This window comes from Dermacentor albipictus, chromosome 4 (assembly GCF_038994185.2).
Source record: "Dermacentor albipictus isolate Rhodes 1998 colony chromosome 4, USDA_Dalb.pri_finalv2, whole genome shotgun sequence".
Classification (NCBI taxonomy): domain Eukaryota; kingdom Metazoa; phylum Arthropoda; class Arachnida; order Ixodida; family Ixodidae; genus Dermacentor; species Dermacentor albipictus.
This window is the reverse complement of record NC_091824.1, coordinates 112,057,529-112,081,833: the sequence shown is the minus strand read 5'-3', so window position 1 is coordinate 112,081,833 and position 24,305 is coordinate 112,057,529. Positions and strand designations below refer to the sequence as shown.

General features: G+C 43.7%; 2 protein-coding genes across 2 annotated transcripts in view; one reads left to right on the top strand and one right to left on the bottom strand.

The window, feature by feature from the left end:
• LOC139059256 (uncharacterized) overlaps nt 1-24,305 on the top strand; it is a 284,919-nt gene that overhangs the window by 65,634 nt on the left and 194,980 nt on the right. The gene's annotated exons all lie outside the window — the stretch shown is intronic.
• The window catches only part of LOC139059253 (uncharacterized), a 34,928-nt gene continuing 32,744 nt past the window's right edge, over nt 22,122-24,305 (bottom strand). Inside the window, exons 9-10 of the mRNA XM_070537417.1 lie at nt 24,040-24,291; nt 22,122-22,536 (exon numbers count right to left, since the gene is read on the bottom strand). Coding sequence (XP_070393518.1) covers nt 22,379-22,536; nt 24,040-24,291 — 410 coding nt within the window. The 3' untranslated portion in view covers nt 22,122-22,378. The remainder of the gene's footprint in view (nt 22,537-24,039; nt 24,292-24,305) is intronic.

Below are 24,305 nucleotides of genomic sequence, written 5' to 3'. Positions count from 1 at the left end.
ACAAACACACACACACACACACACACACACACACACACACAGCTGGTTTATTCAGTCACGTGGTTTATTCAGCCCACGGATAACAATAAACAAAACAGTGCATCGGTGGGGGGGGGGGGGCGGACTCGCAAAGGCACGTACTTATTTGCAGCCTGGAACGACTGAAGGTTGAGCAAGTTGGTTGGTGTTTCTAATATGCAAAGGCAGGCGTGAAAACTCGGACACTAGAATAACTCAAAGCCGGCGTTATTGTAATCCTTACAACCTGCGGTCGTCTTTACAGGCCTGAGTTTCCATAGGAAAAATCACCTCATTTTTTTTTAGAATTGCTTATTTAACACTAGCATCCAGGAGCACAAGTTGACAGGCACGCACACGCACGAGCAAAGGTTTGAGACCACGCCATCAGCGAAATTTTTACAGCGAAGCTGTATATGGCAAACCGATTCGTCCGTCCATCCGTCCATCCGTCTGTTGGTCGCCTGTACGCCGAAAACGCCTCCGGCGCAACCACATGAGTATGGACGGAAAAAAAAGAGAGAAAGACAGGCCCGCGATTATACAATACGACCGAGCTAGGACAAGGCCTATTTAGTCGAATCCATGACGCCAAGCTACCTGGCCCAAAATGTCTATTGACAAGGCTGGCGCTATGAGAACAGTGACGTCAAAATCACTACTGCCTACTCGGGAGCATCCCCATTAAATTCTATGGCGGTCGGGCCAGGTAACATGACGTCAAGGATTGGAGTGAAAAGGCCTTGTGCTATCTAGGTGGTGTTGGATTAGTTGCGTAAGTATAGTGACGTCGTTGTTCTCTGTCGCAGCAGAGCACGCATGCAGCAGTTTCTTTCCGGCTCCGAAATGGATAGGCCACGCGTCATCCGTATTCCTGAGGAGCCGGCAGCTTTCGATTAGCTATGCCGGGAGCAGAGCCGGGAACGAGCTCATCAATGCCGTGCCGATGCTGCAGCTCGGGCACAGGAAGTGGATCGCGCAGCCGAGCGCAAGCAGCAACTGCGTACCGGGGATCCGGCACCCTACCAGGCCGTCGGTTAATGAACTGTTAGGATTAATCCAGTGATAAATACCGGGGCCGCACGTTTCAGCTTCGCTGGTTAACGATCTGTACGGAGTGCTTGGGCGGTGATTTCTCACGAAGTCTGCACGCAGTGCATGTAAACATACCTGTATGTACTGTGAAATGTAGGTGTATGCCGAGTGCCTTAAGGAGCAAGTGCCGTGGTCAGGCCACACGACCTTTAGCCCTAGTTGCTTCGTCTTGTATATGACAGAAATGAAATGAATTAAATATTATATTTCTTAAATCTTAATTTTTAATTTAAACTTTAATTAACCAACGAACAAAGCCACATTGTGCGTGAAGACGGTGCAGCCACTTTCACTAGCTTTAAAGCAGTGCATAATCGGTAGTATCTATAGGTATCCATCTCCAACACACCTGCGTACGTGCGCGTACTGGAGTTTTGTGTTTTTGGTGTTCATGATTCTTGGTCGCGTTTCATGTTATCCGCGTTGCATGTTCGCGCTGCGCACAGCCACGGCCTCTGGATAGTGGCACAGCTGTTGATCCATCCCAACCCTCCTGCTCGGAATTTGAGCTTTGTGACACTCTGCCTTTTTTTCTGGCGTGCGCGACATCCCGCTGTCGGTGTACTCGAGAACAGCTGTTTCGTGGAACGCGTACATTATTTTAATATGTTGCTCTGTTAGGCTGTTAATATATGCGAATAATATTATACACCAAAACGGCGGTTACTTGTCCGTCTCCATGTCCTTTCTAGAGTTCGCGCTTGTTATTCCACGTAGGAATGAATACAGCAGGATTTATCACCACGTGTATTTGCCCTCTACTTTTGCCGTTATAAAACTAATAACGGCGCCTCACCAGCCTACTGCGCGGGCAATTGAGTGGAAACGCAATCTCGGGGAGCATCCCGAACGCAGGGAGTTATAGGCTCGACAAATACACGATGAATTGAAGTTTCAAGTTATTCGTTGGAATAAAGCAGCAGAGCAAGTGTTGGAAGATGAACCCGGTGGAGCGTACGATGGAAGGGCATAACGGCGGGGGGGAGGGTGGGGGTCAATTCATAGTTGTTTTACCTTGCTGCTTTTGACTTTCGTCTGCTGGATGCTGTTACGTATGGCGTGTACCACCCCGGGCAAAAGGATGCTCGAAAGACCCTGCTCAACCGAAACGGAAGGTGGTTTCCTAATTAGCTATGGTTGTCTCGTGGGATCGAGGCCGGTCTGGTAGGCGCCCCCGCAGTGATGACAGGCCCCTTTGTGTATGCGACCAAGGCGAGAACGCTTTCCGCGGGCCAATGCCACCTACGATCCCCGATGCACGGGTAGCTGTGCGTCGGGGATCGCTTAAAATGATAAGGTCTGAGGATGAGCTCCGCTTATCCCTTAGGTATTTTAATTTGGTGGATTTGGCACGTTGCACGCAGTAAAACAACAAATGACGAACTTCAAGTAAAAGGTTCAGTCCTGGTTTGTACAGGTGCTGCAACAATCACATCGCGAATTTGTTGTCCATGAACGAACCGGCGCCTATGTTCCCTTTAAGAAGGTGTAGTCCCAGAAGTATCAGGTGTATTGAGATGGTTCAATTTTTTTTAAAGATATTGGGTGGCGGGGGGGGGGGGGGGTAATCTTAAATTTCACCTGTAGTGGCAGCTCAGTGGCTGCAGTGTTGTGCTGCTGAGCCCGGACTCACGTGGCAGATGCATGCCGACGGGGTGGAATACGATAATGCCCGCGTATCACCCATTGATGACTGAGCACTTAAAGCCACCCTTCTTAAGCATTACGGTGTGTCCGTTCAAGCGTCAACTCTCAAGTGGCATGTGTGAAAAAATAAACAGATAGTAAAGTATACGACCCTACAATGTCTCGGACAAGGCTTAAGAAAGGGAGCAGTCAGCATGACTGCGAGTCTCTTATCCGGTGTGGTAGAGCGGACAATAAAATCAACGTTAAAAGTACTTCCACGAGGTCTTTCACTGACGCAAATTGTTTCCTCGCCTTTTTTTAGTCGTATAGAGCATGTGTTAGGATACGGTGTCGCAGTGTCTACCCTGCCACTAATACGCGATTCATTGAAGCCTTCTTTCCAATCTTTCTAACCCAGAAGAACTTTCTTGCACGAGTCCCTAAGTGCAGCGAATACCATGCACGGCTAAGTATGGTTTGACAGGTTCATCTAGCTAGCTCTCAAGGATGCCGCCTGTTAGAGCGTGTACTCAGACTCTTCGAACACCATGGTATAATCGAATACCGTGATATTCACACAACGCATGTTTTCCGTTTTGTGTCTTCTTCTGTGCAATTCGAGATCGTATTAAGAATCCAACTAGCCCAATTTCATGCTATTGTCCTATCATGTGCTGAGTTCTCTAATTTTCAATAAAATTTTTAATTTCGTTTCTTTTTTCGCGAGGTTACCTCAGTTTCTTGAACAACGCTGTAACTGCATAACATGGTCACGCGAACTTTACTGATCCCATTAGTTTTGATTTTTACAAAGAAGTGTCCACAAAGTGTTCAAGCTCGCAGATCAGATGTTTATACGCACTGAATACGAATTTCAATAATTTAGCATATTTTTTTTTACTACGGACTCCATGAGTGTACGCTACCACTAAACTTTAAAAAAATTTTACAACTGCAGCTTTCTATGCTTAGGGACACAGTTATCTGCTGTAGTGAGGGAAAACAAGGCAGAGCATTTGGATAGTCAGTATTTTGTTCCTTCTTGCTTATAGTCGGAGTATCGCATGCTTAGCATCTCCTCTCGACACCTAGGAATGCCAGTGAATGTCGGCAGGGACGATTGGCGATTGGGGCTTCAGGTGCAACTGAACAAGCGTCATCATTTGCGAGTAGAAGGTCTCGATATAATTGCGAAATTGTTCCCGAAGTGTTGGAAGATTGCATTATATCCTAATGTTGGGATTAAGGTTTTCGCATGAGTTGCATTCTCGTGCCTGCGTTGCACCATATCTCAAATAACATCTCAGTGTACCTGGCTGGTTGTAGCAATCCAGTCTGAGGTGGTTATTGTTAACAAGGCTCCAACTGAAGAAGTTGCAAGCAGCATGCTCGCGGTGACGCCACTTAGCTTTTAGAGGAAATATGAATTTGCATGAGCCTAAAAGGAGCAACGTGTATCTTTAAAGCTGCATTGATACATCAAAACTCTGATTTAGGCACGAGGAACTTAACGCATACCGTATAGCTTTTTAATATGGCGGACACGGTTCTTGCTCCAGTAGCGCATAGTTAAGCAAACCAGTTGCATATAGTTAAACCTTGTACTAATGATTGTTATAATTCAAATACATTTAATTGTTTTTTTGCCAACGATTTCTCCACGGCTGGTAAAATAGTAAACAAATTCCGTTTTCTTTTACATGTGAAAATGATGTTAGAGCATTACAGAGTTAAAGAACCTGTTCGACAACAGTGATTTAGCTAGCTGGAGAGTCAACGAATTAATGCTTTTCGTGTACCTGAATAAACATGTATACGCGTGGAACGAATTTCGTTCAAATTACTGAAACATTTGCGCAATGAGAACGTTGTGTTTCGTGCTTTCGTATTTGACTAAATGAAACGGAGTTGTTTCCGAGCTAATGCTTTCTTTTAAGCGAAAGTTACTCTTTGGCGCAAGCGAACACAGGCGCGTTGAAATAACGCATCAATACATAGAGACGTACAAATTATTCTTCGCATGGATTGACACGGGGCACAAAGTGCGATTCAAACTTTTTTTTTACAAAAGCATGGAGGACCCTTTTCCGCAGTTACTGCATGAGAGACCGTATATTTGTATTTCCCATTCGGCACCACTTATGAGTTTTCAGGTTGGTCTGTGTGTAACCCAATAACACCCCTGTGTGTTTCTTTATGAATGGTGCCCGAGCCATGGCGTCTCCTAAGAGCTCGTGGTAGTAGGCCAAAGACCCAAATAAAACATGCATACTCATATGGACTCTATCACGGAGAATTCAAACGCCAACGGAGTAATAAAAGGTATAGACCACCTCTGACAAGTTAAAGCACGCGAGTGAGACTTCGCGCGGCTAATGGTCCAGTAGCCGAATATAACGCAATATTCAGCCATAGTCCAGATGACAAAATCGCGCCGAAATGTCACTAAATGGCGACAGCGAAGACAAAATAACGCGTTTTATAAGGTCTAACCAGTTAGAATTTCATGGCTCACAAATGTACAGTTGCGTAAGTCAACTTGGAGGCGTTTTGGGTTGTTCTAAAGAATTCCTCGGCTGATTCGAAATTGTCAAAAGAACTACTGAAGTATATTTCAGCAATGCGCTGTTCCACATGAACACGTTGATCATTAGTTTTCTCACCAGTTTTCAGCCTGCATTGCGCCTGAGATGCTGAGCCTTCTACTCCCCGAAGTTCCTTCGGGTGTCGAGCGGGTGTCGAGTGGGTATTCCGCCGGATCGATGCAGCTCTTGGGTGGGGAGGCCATCTTTGGAAGTACGTATGTTGAGCTTGGAATGCCGCTGTGACCAGCAGTTGACACGAGTACGAGCGCAACGCATCTGCGCGTTTGCGTCGATGGACAAGAAAACAAAATAGACCACGGTTATCTCTGTCGTATAATAAGGAATGTAGTCTAGAGAATATGGTCATAGTCTTAGCTAAGCAGTCGCTGCAGTCCTTGGAGTTGATTACCTTTTCTTTCTGTCTGTGTAAAGGCCGATATTGCGCCCTAAACACACACACACGCGCACACGCACACACGCGCACACGCACACACGCACACACCCACACACGCACACACCCACACACACATACACACACACACCCACACGCGCGCGCGCGCACACGCACACACGCACACGCACACACGCACACGCACACGCACACACGCACACGCTTGCATACGTTGTCGAATGGTCAGGTTCCTCACAGTGCCCATTCTGTGGAAATGATGAGGTCATTGATATTTTTTATTCTGTCACCGTTTCGCTATGAAGGGCAAAGATTTTAGAAATAACATTTAGCTTCACTTCTTCTATTCCTGAAATTCTTTCTCTGAGAGCCTTCTTCCTTGGACACTGTCTCGTAGTTAAGGTTGCTCAGCCGTTGAGGAACTTCTAATTGCTTCAAGGCAATTTTCTTGTTACATTTCTGGTAGTTCACGTTAGTTTTTATTCTTTGGAATCGTTCCTGAATAGTTCAGCTGTTTTTCAGCCAATAATAAAGGTTTTTGCTATAATGAGTCTCAGTCAATCCGCCATAGTGGGTATGAGGCATCAGCAGAGGGATAACAAAAAACAAAACCGTGCGTCGGGCCCACGCAAAGGCATGTACATATTTGCAGCCTAGAATGACTGAAGGTTGATCAAGTTGGTTGGTGTTCGTGGTACCCGAAGGCAGGCGTGGAAACTCGGACACAAGAATAGCGGAAACGCCGACATTATTGTAGTCCTTCTGACATGCGGTCGGCTTTACAGGCCTGAGTTTCCGTAGGATAAATCACCTCATTTTTTTAGAATTGTTGACCAGACAATGTATTTCTGTTTAACACTAGCATCCAGGAGCACAAGTTGACAGGAACGCACACGCACGAGGAAAGGTTTGAGACCACGCCATCAGCGGAAATTACAGGGAAGCTGTATAAGGCTAGCCGATTCGTCCGTCCATCCGTCCATCCGTCTGTTGGTCGCCTTTGCGCCGAAAACGCATCCGTCGCAACCCCATGAGCATGCACGAAAAAATAAAGAGAGAGAAAGATATGCGCGCGATAAGACAATACCACCGAGTTAGGACAAAGCCTGTTTACTCCGATCCATGACACCAAGCTACCTGGCCCGAAATTTCTATTGACAAGGCTGGCGTAATGAAAGCAGTGACGTCAAAATCACTGCTGCCTAGTGAAAGTGAAAGTTTATTTTCTTTTCAACGAAAAGAGGGCGCCAAGACAAAAGGCAAGAGCCTGACAAGGTCCCGGTCACCCGTAAAACAGCTGGCATTGTGCATAAGCACTTCACAACAAAATACACAATGAATTTCTCAAGCATTGTAAAAGCATGAAGCAGTAAGTTAACATGCACAAAATTTGTACAAGAAAAGAATAAATTGAGTACACAATTTATCGTATTAGGGGTGTAAAGACACATCTTTTTTATACAAACATAAATATATCAGTCCTAAAACAAAGAAACAATATCACAGGTAGCAAAAAAATACAAATAAATACAATAAAAAGTAGTAAATAAATACAAATAAATACAAAGTATGTCGACTAATTAAATGTATCATTCCGTTTGTTCCAATAGGTATTTTTTAATTGTAGATTTAAAGCGTTTTTGTGGAAGGTAATATTCAGTTTCAAAGGGAAAGTTATTTATTACCGTGGGAATCTGGTAGCTTAGTGTTTGCTTGCCATAAATGGTGCGTGTGATATGAACAAGCTTACGTTTCGTCCGAAATGCATAGCGGCTGTTGGAATTATCTGGGCATGAAAAGAACAATCTATGATGATGGATGTACTTAAGTAGAGAGAAGTTGTATACTTCTTTTACTTTAAAGATGCCATATTTCTGAAATAGCGGTAACGTAGGTAAATCTGAAGGTCTGCCATGAAACCCTTCAATGGCACGTATAGCGCGTTTCTGAATTGAAATTAGTTTGAGGTAATTGCTGCACGTCGTAGTTCCCCATACAAGGATACAGTAAGATAACCTTGAGTATAGAACTGCGTAATACATGGATATCTTTAACCAGGGGGGCAACAAATGAGATATCTTATACAAACAGCCGACTGTTTTACTTAAATCAGACATTAATTTGGTGATATGAAAATTCCAAGAAAGGTTCTCATTGAACCAAACACCAAGAAATTTCTGGTTTGAAACACGTTTTAATTCAGTATGTTCGTAGCAAATTTTCAGAGTGATACTTTCTACTGTATTAATAGGCTGAAAAATTATGTAGTTAGTCTTCGATTAATTGAGGCTTAGCCGATTCGTCAATAACCAGTCATGTAACTTTCTTAAATATGCATTTGCCGTAGCCTCCATTTGGGACAAGGAGTGGGATGAAAAAAATATATTCGTATCGTCAGCGTACATGACCAGATTAGGCGATTCGGATATGTTAGCGATATCATTTATGTATACTAAAAACAATAACGGTCCTAATATAGATCCTTGAGGAACACCATGCTGGATTGCCAATTTCTCTGAGGGTATGCCATTAACTTGAACATACTGTAATCTGTTATTTAAATAGTTCTTTAGCAAGTCAGATGCAATACCACGTATGCCATAACTGTTGAGCTTGCGTAGCAGGGTGTTGTGATGAACGCAATCGAATGCCTTTCGGAAATCTAAGAAAAGACCAAGAGTGAACAGTTTCATTTCGATATTCTTAATTTTTTCTTTTACTGTTAAAAGCGCCTGCTCTGTTGATTTGTTTTTCAGAAATCCATACTGCGAGGAAGTAATAACACTGAACTTATGGAAAAAATTCTCGAGACGAGTATTAATGACACCTTCAAAAACTTTTGATAAGACGGGTAGAACAGAAATGGGTCTATAATTCGATATGTCATTCTTTCCCTCACTTTTGTAAACTGGACATACACGTGCTATCTTCAGCTGATCTGGGTACACTCCGCTTTCTGACATACGATTTGCTATCTAACACAAGACGTCACATATTAAAGAAGATACATGCTTCAAAGGTACCGCTAGTATACCATCATGCCCTGGTGAAACGTGATTTTTTACCTTATGTATTAATGAAGCTATTTCATGAGTAGTAGTTGGCATAAGCGCAATAGAGTTTTGTAAGGGAGTGATTAGATTAGAAAGTGCGTCTGGTACTGATGACGTACATACAGAATCTGCTACATTACTCGGGAGCATCCCCATAAGATTCTATGGCATTCGGGACAGGTAACATGACGTCATGGGTTGGCGTGAAAAGGCCTTGTGCTATGTAGGTGGCGTTGGATTAGTTGCGTAAGTAGCGACGTCATTGTTCGCTGTCGCAGCAGAGCACGCATGCAGCAGTTTCTCTCCGGCTCCGACATGGATAGGCCACGCTTCATGCGTATTCCTGAGGAGCCGGCAGCTTTCGATTAGCAATGCCGCGAGCAGAGCCGGGAACGAGGTCGTCTATGCCGTGCCGATGCTGGAGCTCGGGCGCAGCAAGGGGCTCGTGCATCCGAGCACAAGCAGCAACTGCGTACCGGCTATCCGGCGCCCTACCAGGCCGTCGGGTAATGAACCGTTGGGATGAACCCAGTGATAAACACCAGGGCCGCACGTTTCAGCTTCGCCGGTTAACCATCTGTACGGAGTGCTTGGGTGGTGATTTCTCACAAAGTGTGCACGCAGTGCATGTAAACATAGCTGTATGTATACTGTGAAATGTAAGTGTATGCCGAACGCCCTGAGGAACAAGTGCCTCGGTCAGGCCACTCGACATTTAGCCCTTGCTCCTCCGTCTTGTATAAGAAAGATATGAACTGCATTGAATGGAACTAAATTTTAAATTTATTTAGCAGTTCCGTGCAACGTGAAAATGTTTAAATGCATCACATTGGTTGAACACATGCATGCGGGCTGCATTACTTAATTTTAGCCAGAGTGCGTAGGCTGAACCGAAAACAAACAAACAAATAAAAGATCGCGGTATATGTGGTAAACAAAATTTCGCACGCGAGTGTGGACTCTCTGTCATAAAGTTAACGACCTAAGTTGCCTGCGATCGCCATGCTGACGTCAGGCTGTTTAAAGGAGTTCATGTGATTTGTGAGAACTTCACACAACCAGGGAAGTGAAAGAACTCTCGTAGATGCAATCCAGTGTTCTGGGGTGTCGGAGCGCCACGGGAACCGAGCCTCACAGCTGAACAGCATATCTGGTGAAGGCGTGAAATAATCCGCTTTATTTTTTGTTGGCAAAAGTTGCACATGCCCTGCGAAATAATTCCTGGCCGTCCAATAGGTTCTACGTGCTTGAAGCAGCCAATGTGCATGTCCATAAGGGGCTCATTTGGAGAACAGTTGAGGAAGTTTTTTTGCACAAGGATGGTGAATCGGACGAGTTGAATTTTATAAGCGCACGGGAAAATGAAGGCACAGAAAGAGATACACGGTGTCATTTTCTTGTTTCAATGAATTCGATTACGATACTCTACTATGATGGAAGGGGCTTATTGATTCTTGTGAGAACATTACGTAACAATATGAGAAGGCAAAAAGAAAAACTGAAGTTATTACCGTTCTCGAAAACAACTCTTAATATTACTCTTGCTATTGGGAGAGAAACAGAGTACTTCTATGGTGTTGGACCATGCAAAATTGTATTTCTGCGTGAAAATGGTAATTTATGTGTTCTATACAAGTGCACATAATAATGTCCAATGTCTTCATTGCAAGTTGACATGACGGTTACAGGTCAGGGCAGATGTTTGTCATTTGTTCATATTTAAAGGCCATGAGAGAACTGAATTTTTCAATCTTTGAGTGCGCTGTTCTTGTGGTACCTGTGTCATGTATAGGGACTTTGTTTCTCTTGGCAGACATCAGCGTCACCGTACCTGGCCTTTGTGTTCGGTGTGCTTTTGCGCACGGGCACAGTTTACAAACAGGGTAGTCGGCAGGCACTGCGAGCTACCTCATTCTCCGGACATACACCGAGCAACAGCACATCCGCGCTGAATTGTACTGACTGCCATCCAATGATACATAAAAAAAAGAGGAGGAGTTGCTACCAGACCCACATGAATCTGAGATAATACAAAGGGTACGACCATCTGTTATATTGCTATAATACAGTGCAGAAAGAGCGAGGACTGCGTAGCGAGTTGCACGCAGTGGATATGGTAGCGGGAGGCCAGCGGTTAACGTAGTTGGTGTGTTGTATTACAAGTGAGCGCCTTCTGCCTCCAAGATGAGAGTGCCTTATAATGGCTCTCTTGCTTCTTCGTACTTTCTTCTGAAAAACGGAAATAATTACCGACGAGCACTTTTAACTGCTTACGAACAAAGCCACGTTGTGCGTGAAGACGTTGCAGCCACTTTCGCTAGCTTGAAAACAGTGCATAATTGGCAGCATCTATAGGTGTCCATCTCAAGTACACCTATGTATACGTGCGCGTATTGAAGTTTTATGTTCTTGGTGTTCATGTTTCTTGTTCTCGCTTCACGTTCTTCGTGTTGCTTATTCGCACTGCGCACAGCTGTTGATCCATCCCAACCCTCCAGTTCGAAATTTGAACTTTGTGACACCCTACCTTTTTTTCTGGCATGCATGACTTCCCGCTGCCGGAGTACTCGAGAACAGGTGTTTGATGCAACGTGTACATTATTTTATTATGTTGCTGTGTTAGTTTTTTAATATATGCGAATAATAATAAACGCCAAAACGCATGTGCCTTGTCCGTCTCCATGTCCTGTCTAAAGTTCGCCCTTGTTATTCCGCGTAGGAATGCATACCGCAGGGTTTATCACCACGTGTATATCCTCTCTACTTTTGCCATTATAAAACTAATAACGGCGCCTCACTAGCATACTGCGGGGGCGAGAGAGCGGCAATGCAATCTCGGGACACATCGCGAACACAGGGAGTTCTACGTTCAAGAAATACAAGCAGAATTGAAGCTTCAAGCTATGCGTTGGAATAAACCTGCAGAGCAAGTGTTGGAAGATGTACGCCGTACGAATAGAGAAGCTGTTTATGCGGACCTTGTGCCGTCGTTGTCGGCATAGCGTCCGCTTCGATCACTTGTGCCTTGCAAAAGTGATTGAAACACCACCGCTGCTACTTTGTGCGTCGAGCCACGTAGCTATTATAACTTTCCGAAGGCAAACTTGAACGTGAAGGCTCAGAGGCTGTGCTATTTGTTATAACACTATAAAATCCTGATTACATTGCACTGCCTTGCTTCAAACAGCGCTTATCTCTCGGTTCTTCGTTATGCCGCATCTCTCTTCATTGTCTGTGCACTTTTCGTAATAACGAAATAAAGCTAGTCTGTCTCAACCTTCTTGTGCTGATATGCAGAACAATTCGTGAAACGAGACTCTCGCTAGTTGTATGTAAAAGGCCAGTATTCATGGGCTGCTCATTGTATATTCAGCAAAAAGTCTAAACTGCGCGAAGAAGGCAAGACGTGAACGTAAACACAGACGCGTACACAAAGCGCATACTTCCAACTGGCTTTATTTCGTGAAGCCAGGGAACTTATAAGGTTCTCCAAAATAGCAAAACAAGGAACAATCTCAAAGATATCGTGCGCTCGTTTGTTTTGTTTTGCTATTCTCAAGAACTTTACGAGTTCTCTGCCTTCACGAAATAACGCTAGTTGGGAGTATGCACTTTGTGTGCGCGTCTGTGTTTAGTTCCCGTCTTGCCTTCTTCGCGCGATTAAAAAAATATCCCGAATCTATGAACGGACTAGCCCAACAACATGCCTTATTGCTCATTGTGTGCATGTGCGTGTGCATGGGAGAAAACAAGCATCAAAAAGCCATATTCAGCTTTATTTTGCGTGAAATTTTCTCGTATATTTCTAATACTTATGAAACACTCCTGAGCTACATGACCATAGGGAAAAGTAGAACTTAGGTAAAAAAAAAGTACTCGTTCCTTTACAATATACAGGGTATTTAAGCGATCATTTTCAAAGTTTTTAAATGTTGCCTGTGGCAGACAGGAGAATTCTAGTTGATGATTGTTGCGGCACTAGATTATGTCTTGAACCCGGCTCTATAGAGTAGTGTGGCGGATGCTTTGGGTTGAAGAAAGCAGAAATAGGAAGTTGGGAAAACGAAAACCAACAGGTTTACTGGCACTTGAACAAAACTTATTTCATCATCATTATCATCAGCCTGTTTTATGTCCACTGCAGGACGAAGGTCTCCCCCTCCGGTCTCTAATTTCCTCTGTCCTGCGCTAACTGATTCAAACTTGTGCCTGTGATTTTCCTCATTTCATCACCCGACCTAGTCTTCTGTCATCCTCGTCTGCGCTTCCCTTCTCTTGGCACCCATTCTGTAAACCTGATGGCCCACCGGTCATCTAACTTTCGCATTAGATGGCCTGCCCAGCTCCATTTTTTTTCGGTTAATGTCAACGAGAATGTCTGCAATCGCCGTTTGGTCTCTGACGCAAACTACTCTCTTTCTGTTCTCTTAACTTGTTATCTTGACTGTTTCTCGGGCTTCTTTGCCACTCTCCATGTTTCTGCACTTATGTTAGCACCGGTAAAATGCACTTATTGTACAGCTTTCAATAATAATGGTAAGCTTCCAGTCAGGATCTGACAATGTCTGCCGTTTGCACTCCAAGCCATCTTTATTCTTCTGTAAATTTCCTGCTCATGATCAGGGTCCCCTGTGAGTAATTGACCTAGGTAAACGCTACTCCTTCTGAGGCTCTAGAGTCTGACTGGCGATCCTGGACTCTTGTTTTCTTGCTAGGGTATTGGTCATTGTCTATTTTCATTCATTCATTCACAAAACTTTATTAGAGTCCTGAAGCCAGATGTTTTCAGATCGAGGCGGGCCGCGTCCACGTCGCCACCGCCAGGCCGAGCCTCATGGCGCCATCGTGGGCCCTCTGGACAGACCATATTTGATCTTGATAGGAAGAGCTTGATATCATCTTGTGCCAGTAAAGGCATTTTTCTTCGGGGTCGGCGAGAGTCACGGGACAGCCCTCCAGCATGTGTGTGATGTCAATGATGCCATCGCACATGATCTATGTCTTCTGAATATTAATCAACCACACTCTCACACTCTCTTTGTTAAGGTCCTCAATCATTCGATGTAACTCCTCTGCATTGTTTCTGAATAGAACAATGTCATCGGCAAACCGAAGGTTGCTGAGATATTTGCCATTGATCCCCACTCCTAAGCTTTCCCAGTTTAATAGCTCGAATACTTCTTACAAAGACGCAGTGAGTAGCACTGGAGAGATTGTGTCTCCTTGCCTGACCCCTTTCTTTATAGGTATATTCTTACTTTTCTTGTGAAGAAGTAATGTAGCTCTGGAATCTCTGTAGAAATTTTTCAATTTACTTACAAAGACGTCCTGTACTCCTTGATTGCGTAACGCCTCTAAGACTGCTGGTATCTCTACTGAATCAGATGCTTTTCGTAATCTATGAAAGCCATATAAAGAGGCTTCTTGTACTCTGCAAATTTCTAGGTTACCTGATTGTTGACAAGGGTGTGATTCATTGTAGAGTATCCCTTCCTGAAGCCAGCCTGTTCTCTTGGTTGTCTAAAGTCCAGTGTTGCCCTTATTCTATTGGAACATATCTTGATGAATATTTTATACAATACTTGAAATAAGCTAATGGCCCTATCATTTTTCAATTCTTTAACGTCTCTCTTTCTGTGGATTAGTATAATGTTGGCATTCTTCCCAGTTTACCGGCACCCTTGAAGTCGTGAGACCTTTCGTATAAGGAGCCGCAAGCTTTTCAAGCATGATGTCTCCTCTATCTTTGATTGAATCGACCATATTTACGAAAGCAAATATAATACCCGTGTTTAACCTTTATAATTGCAAGTTAGCTCAAGCTTGCAAATAGGCGATATCATCAGCGAATTCGCTGATGATATCGCCTTGCTTAGTAACTCAGGGGACCAATTGCAATGCATGCTCACTGACCTGGAGAGGCAAAGCAGAAGAGTGGGTCTAAAAATTAATCTGCAGAAAACTAAAGTAATGTTTAACAGTCTCGGAAGAGAGCAGCAATTCACAATAGGCAGCGAGGCACTGGAAGTCGTAAGGGAATACATCTACTTAGGGCAGGTAGTGACGGCGGATCCGGACATGAGACGGAAATAATCAGAAGAATAAGAATGGGATGGGGTGCGTTTGGCAGGCATTCTCAGATCATGAACAGCAGATTGCCACTATCCCGCAAGAGAAAAGCATATAATAGCTGTGTCTTACCAGTACTCTCCTGCGGGGCAGAAACCTGGAGGCTTACGAAAAGGGTTCTACTCAAATTGATGTCGACGCAACGAGCTATGGAAAGAAGAATAATAGGTGTAACGTTAAGGGACAAGAAAAGAGCAGATTGGGTGAGGGAACAAACGCGAGTTAATGACATGTTAGTTGAAATCAAGAAAAAGAAATGGGCATGGGCAGGACATGTTATGAGGATTGAAGATAATCGATGGTCATTAAGGGTTATAGAGTGGATCCCAAGGGAAGGGAAGCGTAGCAGGGGGCGGCAGAAAGTTAGGTGGGCGGATGAGATTAAGAAGTTTGCAGGGACGGCATGGCCACAATTAGTACATGACCGGGGTTGTTGGAGAAGTATGGGAGAGGTCTTTGTCCTGCAGTGGGCGTAACCAGGCTGATGATGATGATAATGATGATGATGATGCAAATTGGAGGTAAAAGAGAACTTAAAGTTTCTTCATGAGTTATCTAATCTCACCAGGAACACACATTCTTACATCAAAAAATGTACGGAACAGTGGATGGTGGTCATTCCGCAATCCAAGTATTCTACACAAAAGACACTACCAACACTTTTAAAGTTGTTTCTGAAATCAAGTCTTGATATTTATATAACTGATGTACGTGTTTTACGTCAACGTTTTCTCACTCATTCTTTCTTAAATAATTGAAGAGCGTCTTTCAGGAAATTTGTGTTTTTGCGTGTATTTTTTATGCATATGTCACATGTACTCAATTTCTATGTATATATATATATATATATATATCTCCTTTTCAATCGCTATTTGCCTTGTAAAGGAGGCTGCGGGCTCTAGTGAAGTCGCTAGCCTCTAAAGCGACTTTTACCGGCAGTCTCCTTCATCACTGATAGAAATAAAGAGGTTATTATTATTATTATTATTATTATTATTATTATTATTATTATTATTATTATTATTATTATTATTATTATTATTATTATTATTATTATTATTATTATTTGATCTTCTCCTGTCACTTCTCCCCGTTCCATGTATTACAAGGCTCTTCTAACTTCAACGCTAGTTATAGAAGGAGGCTCTGTAACCTGTTCTTAATTACTACTGTAAGGTCAGTAGGGTACTCTAAGGTCAGTATAGAATTCTTCCAGTGCTCTTACTATAACTTCAAAATTGCTGATGATGTCACCCTGCTTAACTTTCAGTGGATACATCTTGGCTTGTTCTATGCGAAGTTCTTTTTTCTCACTGATATCATGCTGCGTCCATTTTTGACTGCTTCTTCACACTTTCTTACGTTGCAATTTGGAATGTCCTTTACTTTTTCTTTTTTGATCAGTTTTGAGAGTTCAGCGAATTCCATCTGATCTCTTGAGTTAGACACTTCCAATATTTGTCATTTCTTTACTAGGTTTTTCTTTATTTGGGAGAGCTTACCTAGAGGATGTCCTTGGTGGCTTACCCCCTGCTTCAGCCGCTGCTTCTTTAGGCACTCTTATTACGGTTTCGTTTATTACCTCTATGCCATCTTCATCCCCCTGTTCTAAGGCTGAATATTTGTTTGCAAGCACCCACCTAAATTATTCTACTTTTACTCTTACAGCTACTGGGTTGGCCTGTTTCTTCTTGACAAATTTTACTGTTTCTCTCTTCATAATAAGGTTGATCCTAGACCTCACTAACGTATGATCCCTGTTCTTTGCCCTACTTTCTTCTACATAATGGACTATGCTGGCATCGGCAGAAAGCATGAAATCTATTACATTTCTTGTTTCCCCAAATAAGGGCTCTTTCAGGTCCGCTTTTTGTTGCTACGCTTCCTGAAGGAGGTGTTCATTATTCTCAGCTTATTCCTTTCCGCGAATTCTACCAACATCTCTCCTCTAGTGTTCCTAGAATCAATGCTGTAGTTACCAATCACTGCTTCATCAGTCTGCCTTTACGAAAACCTATTGAGGACTAATTGGAATGGCTGATGGTCCTGCATGTGATGTTTGCGGATGCGAGACGAAGATTGGCCACTTATTGTACCACTTTACTCAATTTCGAGCGCAAAGACATTCTTTGTGCAACACATTGAGGGAACTGGATGATCGTCTTCTGAGCGAGAGACAGTAGTAGAGCACCGTCCCCGCCAATCATCGGCTCAGAAGGCAGTGAAGGCACTTTTGTGCTTTCTGAGAACGTCTGGTTTGTACGAGTGGCTTTGACTCAAGTACATTCCGTGTAGGTCTCTCTACCCTCTCTCTCTCCCTTCTCTGTTTTCCCGTTCTTTCTTCCCCTAGTGTACTGCAGCCAACCACACTATTGACGGGTTAACATCCCTGCCTTTCTTATATCCCTCTCTCTTTCTATCTATCTTTCTATACTCGACGACATACGAGACCTCAAGCAAACAACGAACAGTAAACTTAAAGAGTCTACCGACAAATTGAACGCCATTGACATGAAATTGGATAACTTAGCTTCAACGGTCACCAAATATACGAGTAAAGTTGATGCCTTGCAAGAGACAGTCGACAGCTTACTTTTGAAGATTGACGACCTCGAGAACCGAAGCAGACGCGGTAACCTCATCATTTTTGGAGTAAAGGAAGCAAAAGGGGAGGATATTGCCTCTCTTGAGCGGACAGTATCGAAAAATATCCTTGACGACCTGTTGAAGCTGCCCAACGTGGGCATTGAACGAATCCATAGAATCGGTAAGCCAACAAAGAATAAGTGTCGTCCAGTTATTCTCAAGCTTGTTGATGGGAGAGACAAACTTAGGATTTTGAAAAGCTGTGCTAAATTGCGAGATACAGAATTCAGTATTTCGGAGGACTTTTCGCCTAGGGTACAGTCTATCCGCAAGAAGCTATGGGCAAGTACCAAAGTAAACAGGTCCAAAGGGGATAAAGTCATCCTTGTTTTCGACAAGGTTAGAATTAATGGGACCCTTTACTTTTGGAATGAGGCGCGGAACGAACTTGTTCAGTCTACTAGGCAATGACCACGCTCTTGGGATGATTGCACCCAACAATGCAATCCAAACAACCCCCCTCCTCAGCCGACAGTTCCTCACAAACGAAGAGCTTTATCCTTAATGAATGTCAACGCTAGAAGCATTGTAAATAAAAGCGACGATCTAGAAGGTTTACTCATTGCTTACGATCCTGACATCACCGTGGTAACAGAGACTTGGCTTCACGATAGCATAGATGATGCAGATGTTGTACCTGTCACGCATGAAATCATCCGTTATGATCGCTGTTCAAGAGGGGGAGGTGTGGCACTTCTGATAAAGAAAGGCACTCAGTATACGCTGGTCCCACACCATAAGCAGATTGAGATGGTGTGGATAGCTGCCAAACTTTCCGGCCAAAACGCACTTATCGGAGCTGTCTATAGGCCACCCAATGCTGATATTTCTATGCTGGAGGCACTACACGACTTTCTATACGACAACAAAAAGCGCTACAGTTGCGTTATAATGAGTGGCGACTTCAACATGCCTAATATAGACTGGGACTTGATGTGTGCTACTTCAACATGCCATCACGCGGATCTGTTGCTAGACATCGCATATGCGTTCGATCTACACCAGGTAGTGCATACCCCAACGCGCCAGACTGCCGTATCAAGTTCGATTCTCGACCTCGTCTTCATATCCGAAAATGTCAGTCAACTAGGTTATACTGTTGATATAGTGCCCGGTATATCGGACCATTTCTCTGTCCTTTTTAAAAGCCAACTGTGGCGTAAAGCTGAGCGCAACAAGCCAAGGACCTACTATGATTTTAATAATGCAGACGATGTCAGCATATTAGATTTCTTAGAACTAGACTATGATTTCTTTTTACAGTGCCACAGAAACTTTACAACTGTTAATAGTTTGTGGCAGCACTTCAAATGTTCGGTGCGTCATTGCATGAACAAATATATCCCGAAAAAACATAATAGCAAACGTCGAAGCCCCTGGATAACGCGCGAAATCATTCATATAAAGCGGCGCGTAAAACGATTATCGTCTAAAAACCAGAGAGATAGCGGCACCTTGGCTGAGCTGCGATCGGACTTGCGTTCGAAAATAAAATCGTCCAGATTCACTTTTTTTAACGTCAAAATGCACAACTTTCTTTCCAGCGATCCGAGAAAGTTTTGGCTTCACTTGACGCAAAAGAAGGAACCAGTTAACAAATTGAAAATACACGATAAGGACGTCATTGACCCAACTTGTATAGCAACGGCATACAACGACTATTTTTCGTCCGTTTTTCTGCGCAGTGCCGATAACAATATAGATTTCAGCCACGCAACTATGTATGAACTTCCAGAGCTAATAATCACAGAAGAAGGTATTTTTTCAGCATTGCTTAGCTTAGACATTAGGAAATCTTCGGGACCCGACGAAATCCCCAATGCATTTTTGTTTAGATACGCGGAGTGGTGTGCCAAGTATCTTTATGTTATTTTTAGCAAAAGTTTGGAGAAAGGAGAAGTTCCTTCCGACTGGAAAATAGGCAAAATTGTACCAATACACAAGACTGGCGATAAGCTCACAGTAACTAACTATCGCCCGGTGTCGTTGTTGTGCACAGCTAGCAAAGTACTAGAACATTTCCTTTTCAAACATTTAAGCAGCTTCCTAGAAGGCAACAATTTCTTCATGAACAGTCAACACGGATTCAGGCGTGGCCTTTCAACAGTGACACAGTTACTCCATATTACTAATGATTTGTTTGCAGTTCTTGATAACAGTGGCCAGGTCGACATAATCTTTCTAGACTTTGAAAAAGCCTTTGACCGCGTGTCGCATTCCAAAATGATATTAAAACTAAAGCATCTCTTTAGAAATGAGCGTATTCTGAGGTGGCTCGACTCTTACCTAACGCATCGCCAACAATATGTTCAAATAGGTGACTCTAAATCATCAATGCTTCCAGTACTTTCAGGCGTACCTCAAGGGTCCGTCCTTGGACCATTACTTTTTCTTATTTATCTGAATGATCTCTCACTTGACACTGCTGTACAATGCCGATTTTTTGCGGATGACTGTGTTGTTTATCATGCCATTCAAACTAAAGATGATCAATTACTCTTAAGTAATTCTCTAACCTCAATTGTTAATTGGTGCCAGACCTGGAAAATGAGCCTAAATATCCCTAAGTGCTCCCAAATGACCGTAACAAAAAAGAAGAGTCCACTATCGCATGCATACAAAATTAACGACGTTGGCGTTACTCTTGTTGATACGTTTAAATATCTGGGCATTGAAATATCTCGCGATTTAAGATGGAGTGCGCACATTAAAAAGATAGTTTCGACAGCCTCAAAAAGACTATGGTTACTGCGGCAACGTCTGAAGCACTGTACAAGCAAGACGAAATTAGTTGGTTATACTTCACTGGTGCGTCCTCTACTTGAATATGGTGATGTCGTTTGGGACCCACACACTAAAACTGATACAGATAGGCTGGAAAAAGTACAAAAAAAGGCACTCAGGTTTATTTTTAATGCCTACGGAAGACAAGTATCACTATCTGATCTCCGTTCAAGGTCTGGCCTTCCAACACTGGAAGAACGCCGTAAGCTACACCGTCTGAAGATGCTTTACACGATAGTGAACGGCCAAACTAAAATGAATTTTGAGGAATACTTACAATTTAACACGTGTAGAAGTACCCGCGGAAAGCACGAACTTACCCTTATTGTACCCCAGGCTAGAACTATCGCTTATCAATTTTCATTTTTTCCTAGAACGATAAGAGAATGGAACAGGCTTCCACAAGAGGTAACGCACAAACGTACTGTTGACTCTTTCTTATCGGCTATTTCTCAGTTGTGAGCGAAGCACGCAATTCCTTTCGTACCGAATTTTTATTCAACTCATGTCATTAGTTTCAGAGATATTGTTCTGCGCAGTAGCGTACAAGTATGATCTGTGAAGCACTGTGTGTGTGTGAGCTTGCTGTGTTCGAATTTTATTTTGACTTTTTTGCTTGTACAGTATCCCTTTGTATTTTCTATGTACCACTCCTGCTTTGGCTGCTAAAAAGCAGCTGGCAGTATTTTCAAATAAATAAATAAATCTTGCATTGAAGTCGCCCATGACTACAGTATGTTGAGTTTGCACTTTTGTCATCGCTTATTCAACATTTTCATAAAACTGTTTTATTTCACCATCGTCATGACTGGAGGTTGGAGCGTAGGATTGTACTACTTTTATTCCAAATCGCACTTAGTTTTATTATGACCACTTCTGCCCCCTGTAGAATTGTAGAACTTGTGAACTGTAGAATTCGTCAATGTTGCCTGTTATGTCCTTATGGATTAGGAATCCTACCCCGCATTGTTTCTTATTTGGGAGTCCTCTGTAGCAGAGGACGTGGCCGTTAGTCATTTGTGAATCATTTATTAACTTGTGAATTTTTATTAGTTAGTTGATTGTGCACTTCCATATTTTGTGCAAGTAATGTCCGCCTCTTCGAGTAGACCAGCTCATGAACTAGAATTGTGCCTTCTGTCAGAGGCAACCTTTAAGATTTTTTGAAGTTGTTCGGTGAAACACCCGGTACAGAACAGTGTGCCTCCTACATCGAAATTTTTGCAAGGAGAACGTGCCTTGAATAATGAACCCAAAAGGCAAAACTCCCTCTCTGAGGCTTATGTTATCACGTAGTCCACGAGCCTTGTGACCATTCGTGTTATGCGTCAGCCCGTTAGGATCCATGGTCACGGGATCGAATCCCGGCTACGGCTGCCGCATTTCGATGGGGGCAAAATTCGAAAACACCCGTGTATTTAGATTTAGGTGCTCGTTAAAGAACCCCAGGTGGTCGAAATTTCCGGACTCCTCCACTACGGTGTGCCTCACAATGAGAAAGCGGTTTTGGCACCTAAAATCCCATAAACTTTTTCGTTAGGATCCATGACACAGCGATTACATGGAATACCTGACCGTGCCATTCAAGGTGCACGTTATTAATTAGTGACAGTCGCTTAAGTATCCTTGCGTGATTTGAATGCGAAAGCATGACGATTTGTCGAAGTGATCACCTTAAATTAAAACGTCACATTCATCTACATTAGTCGACTTTATTCTTCCGTAATTCACTTTATTCCACCTTAATCGTACTTTATTAGGGGTCCAGGTCCGACGCCGTATCTGTTCACCATGGGATTCTGCAGTCCGAGCCGCAGTAGGTCCAGAGCCGAGAACGTTACGTCGTCACTTGGTCACGTGGGTTTCGGTACCATCGGTTTATGAAAACGGACGCCTGGTTTGCCCCTTCATGGGGCATATGACGCTTTCGCATTAATAATATTACAAATTGACGATACGAATGCGCACCCCCGGTGCGAGATGTGCTTTGGGCCGTGCAGGATAGCGTGGTTTGGGAAATCTGTTAGATCTTACGCCTCAGCATCCCGACTCTTGATGTCTCCCTGTTCTCGCTTCTCGAGAATCCACTGGACGAGCTGACGCCTGACGAGCTTTCCTCTCTTGCTGCGTGGAATCTTGTCGACAAATGTGACGCCGCCTTCCAACTGGCAACCATTCGGTGCATTAGCTGTACAGGAAAAGAAATAATGAAACAATAAATCAGAGGAAAAACATTCACATTGCCTAGCATAATACTAGGAGTCTCGTGGTTAAACGCTGTCTACTGGCATACTTCTAACACCGATTTTAGTCGAACGAAATAAGTGCACAGCACAATCTGTTGCTTTCCAACAAATGACAACGCATAAAATAAATAAATAAATATATGAATAAATAAATATATAAATAAATAAATACATAGATAAATAAATAAAATATATAAATAACTATATGAATATAATAGTTACAATAGAACGTAAATGAAGCGCATGCTAGCATGGCAGTCTTGCCCGAAGGCGAAGCATGAAAGCTGTAGCAAGGTTTGGTGCTCCACTTTGATGGGGAACGCAGTCAGCGGCGTTGCGGGCGTCATACATCGACGGTCCACGAGATGAGACCGGAGGAAAACCATCCGCGTTTGTCAGCTCTCGAAGGCCGGATGAGCTAAATGGAATTATCTTGACGTTTTGCCGTCCGTTTTGCTCTGGTCAGTGCGTACACCATGTTGTGGCATACGCCGACAGCTGCTCAGAATGGACGCAGATGTCTGGGCGCATAACGCTCGTGCCAGCTGTGACAGCCACAACGCTGAACTTCTTCCAGCAGGGCCGATTGAGTGGGACTTGGTAACTTGCTGTGGGAAACTCTATCGTGCATCTGTGGAATGACGGTACAGAGTTTACAAACACAGAGTTCACCACCTGCTGAAAGAGAATGGTCATTGAGTTGAAGTTTCTGCCCCTTTCAAGTTAGTTAGCATTGCAAAGCTAACCAGCCCCCTAAACAAACAGTCTGACATTTGGAATGTTAAGCACAGGAAGAGCTTTATGGAGTGTGCGCGTTGGGTGGCTTGTTGAATACCTCTGTCGTGTGGTGCATTTCACGCAGTTCAGAGCGGAAAACGTCTGAACGCCCGCCAACGAGAACCCGTGAATGATTTCCTCAATGACAAAGATGGCGTTCTTGCGCAACATTGCACTTTCCGAAGACACGCGTTCGTTGCGCAAACACTGGGGCGACCGCGCTCGCATCATAGAGGAAGTTGCTCAGATGACACGCGAACGCGGCTTGTCTGTGAGCAAACCGTCCGTAACCCTTTCTGGCAAAGAAATGCGATGGTATTGCGATGGTACGGTTTATGCTTTTTTTTTATTAGCTTCATCCCTTGCTGATCACCTGTTTTTCATTCGTCTGCTTACTTCCGCGTTCTAGCACAATAAATCTCACTTGGAAGTTAGCGCCCGTCGTCGTCTGCCACGTTGTGTACCCGTCATATGCTTAGCATAACTCTCGCTAATTATGACATATCAACGAGTTCAAACCGCGAACGTTTAAAGCTGATGAGGCAGTTACGTTGGCCTGTGAAGTTATGGTAACACTTCCAAAAACCAACCAGAGAACTTTCTATATGATGAGGACGTCGCGCGTAGTGAACTTAAAGAAAGGAACGAAAAAAAAAAGAGATGCTAACCTTCCACGAATTGCGTGACGTGATCGGCGCTCAGATTTCTTGCTTCTGGCTGGGGCACAATCAGAGCGTGCGCCACTTCTCCAGCTTGGGGATGTGGTATTCCTACGACGGCGCCGTCATGAACCCCTGGGCACTTGAGCAGCACGGCCTCGACTTGGACCGGCCAATACTTGCTCCCACGGCAGCAGAAGTAGTCGCTCAGTCGAGCAACTAGGTACAGCCAGCCGTCTTTGTCGTAGTAGCACAGGTCGCCTGCGTGTCCCTCG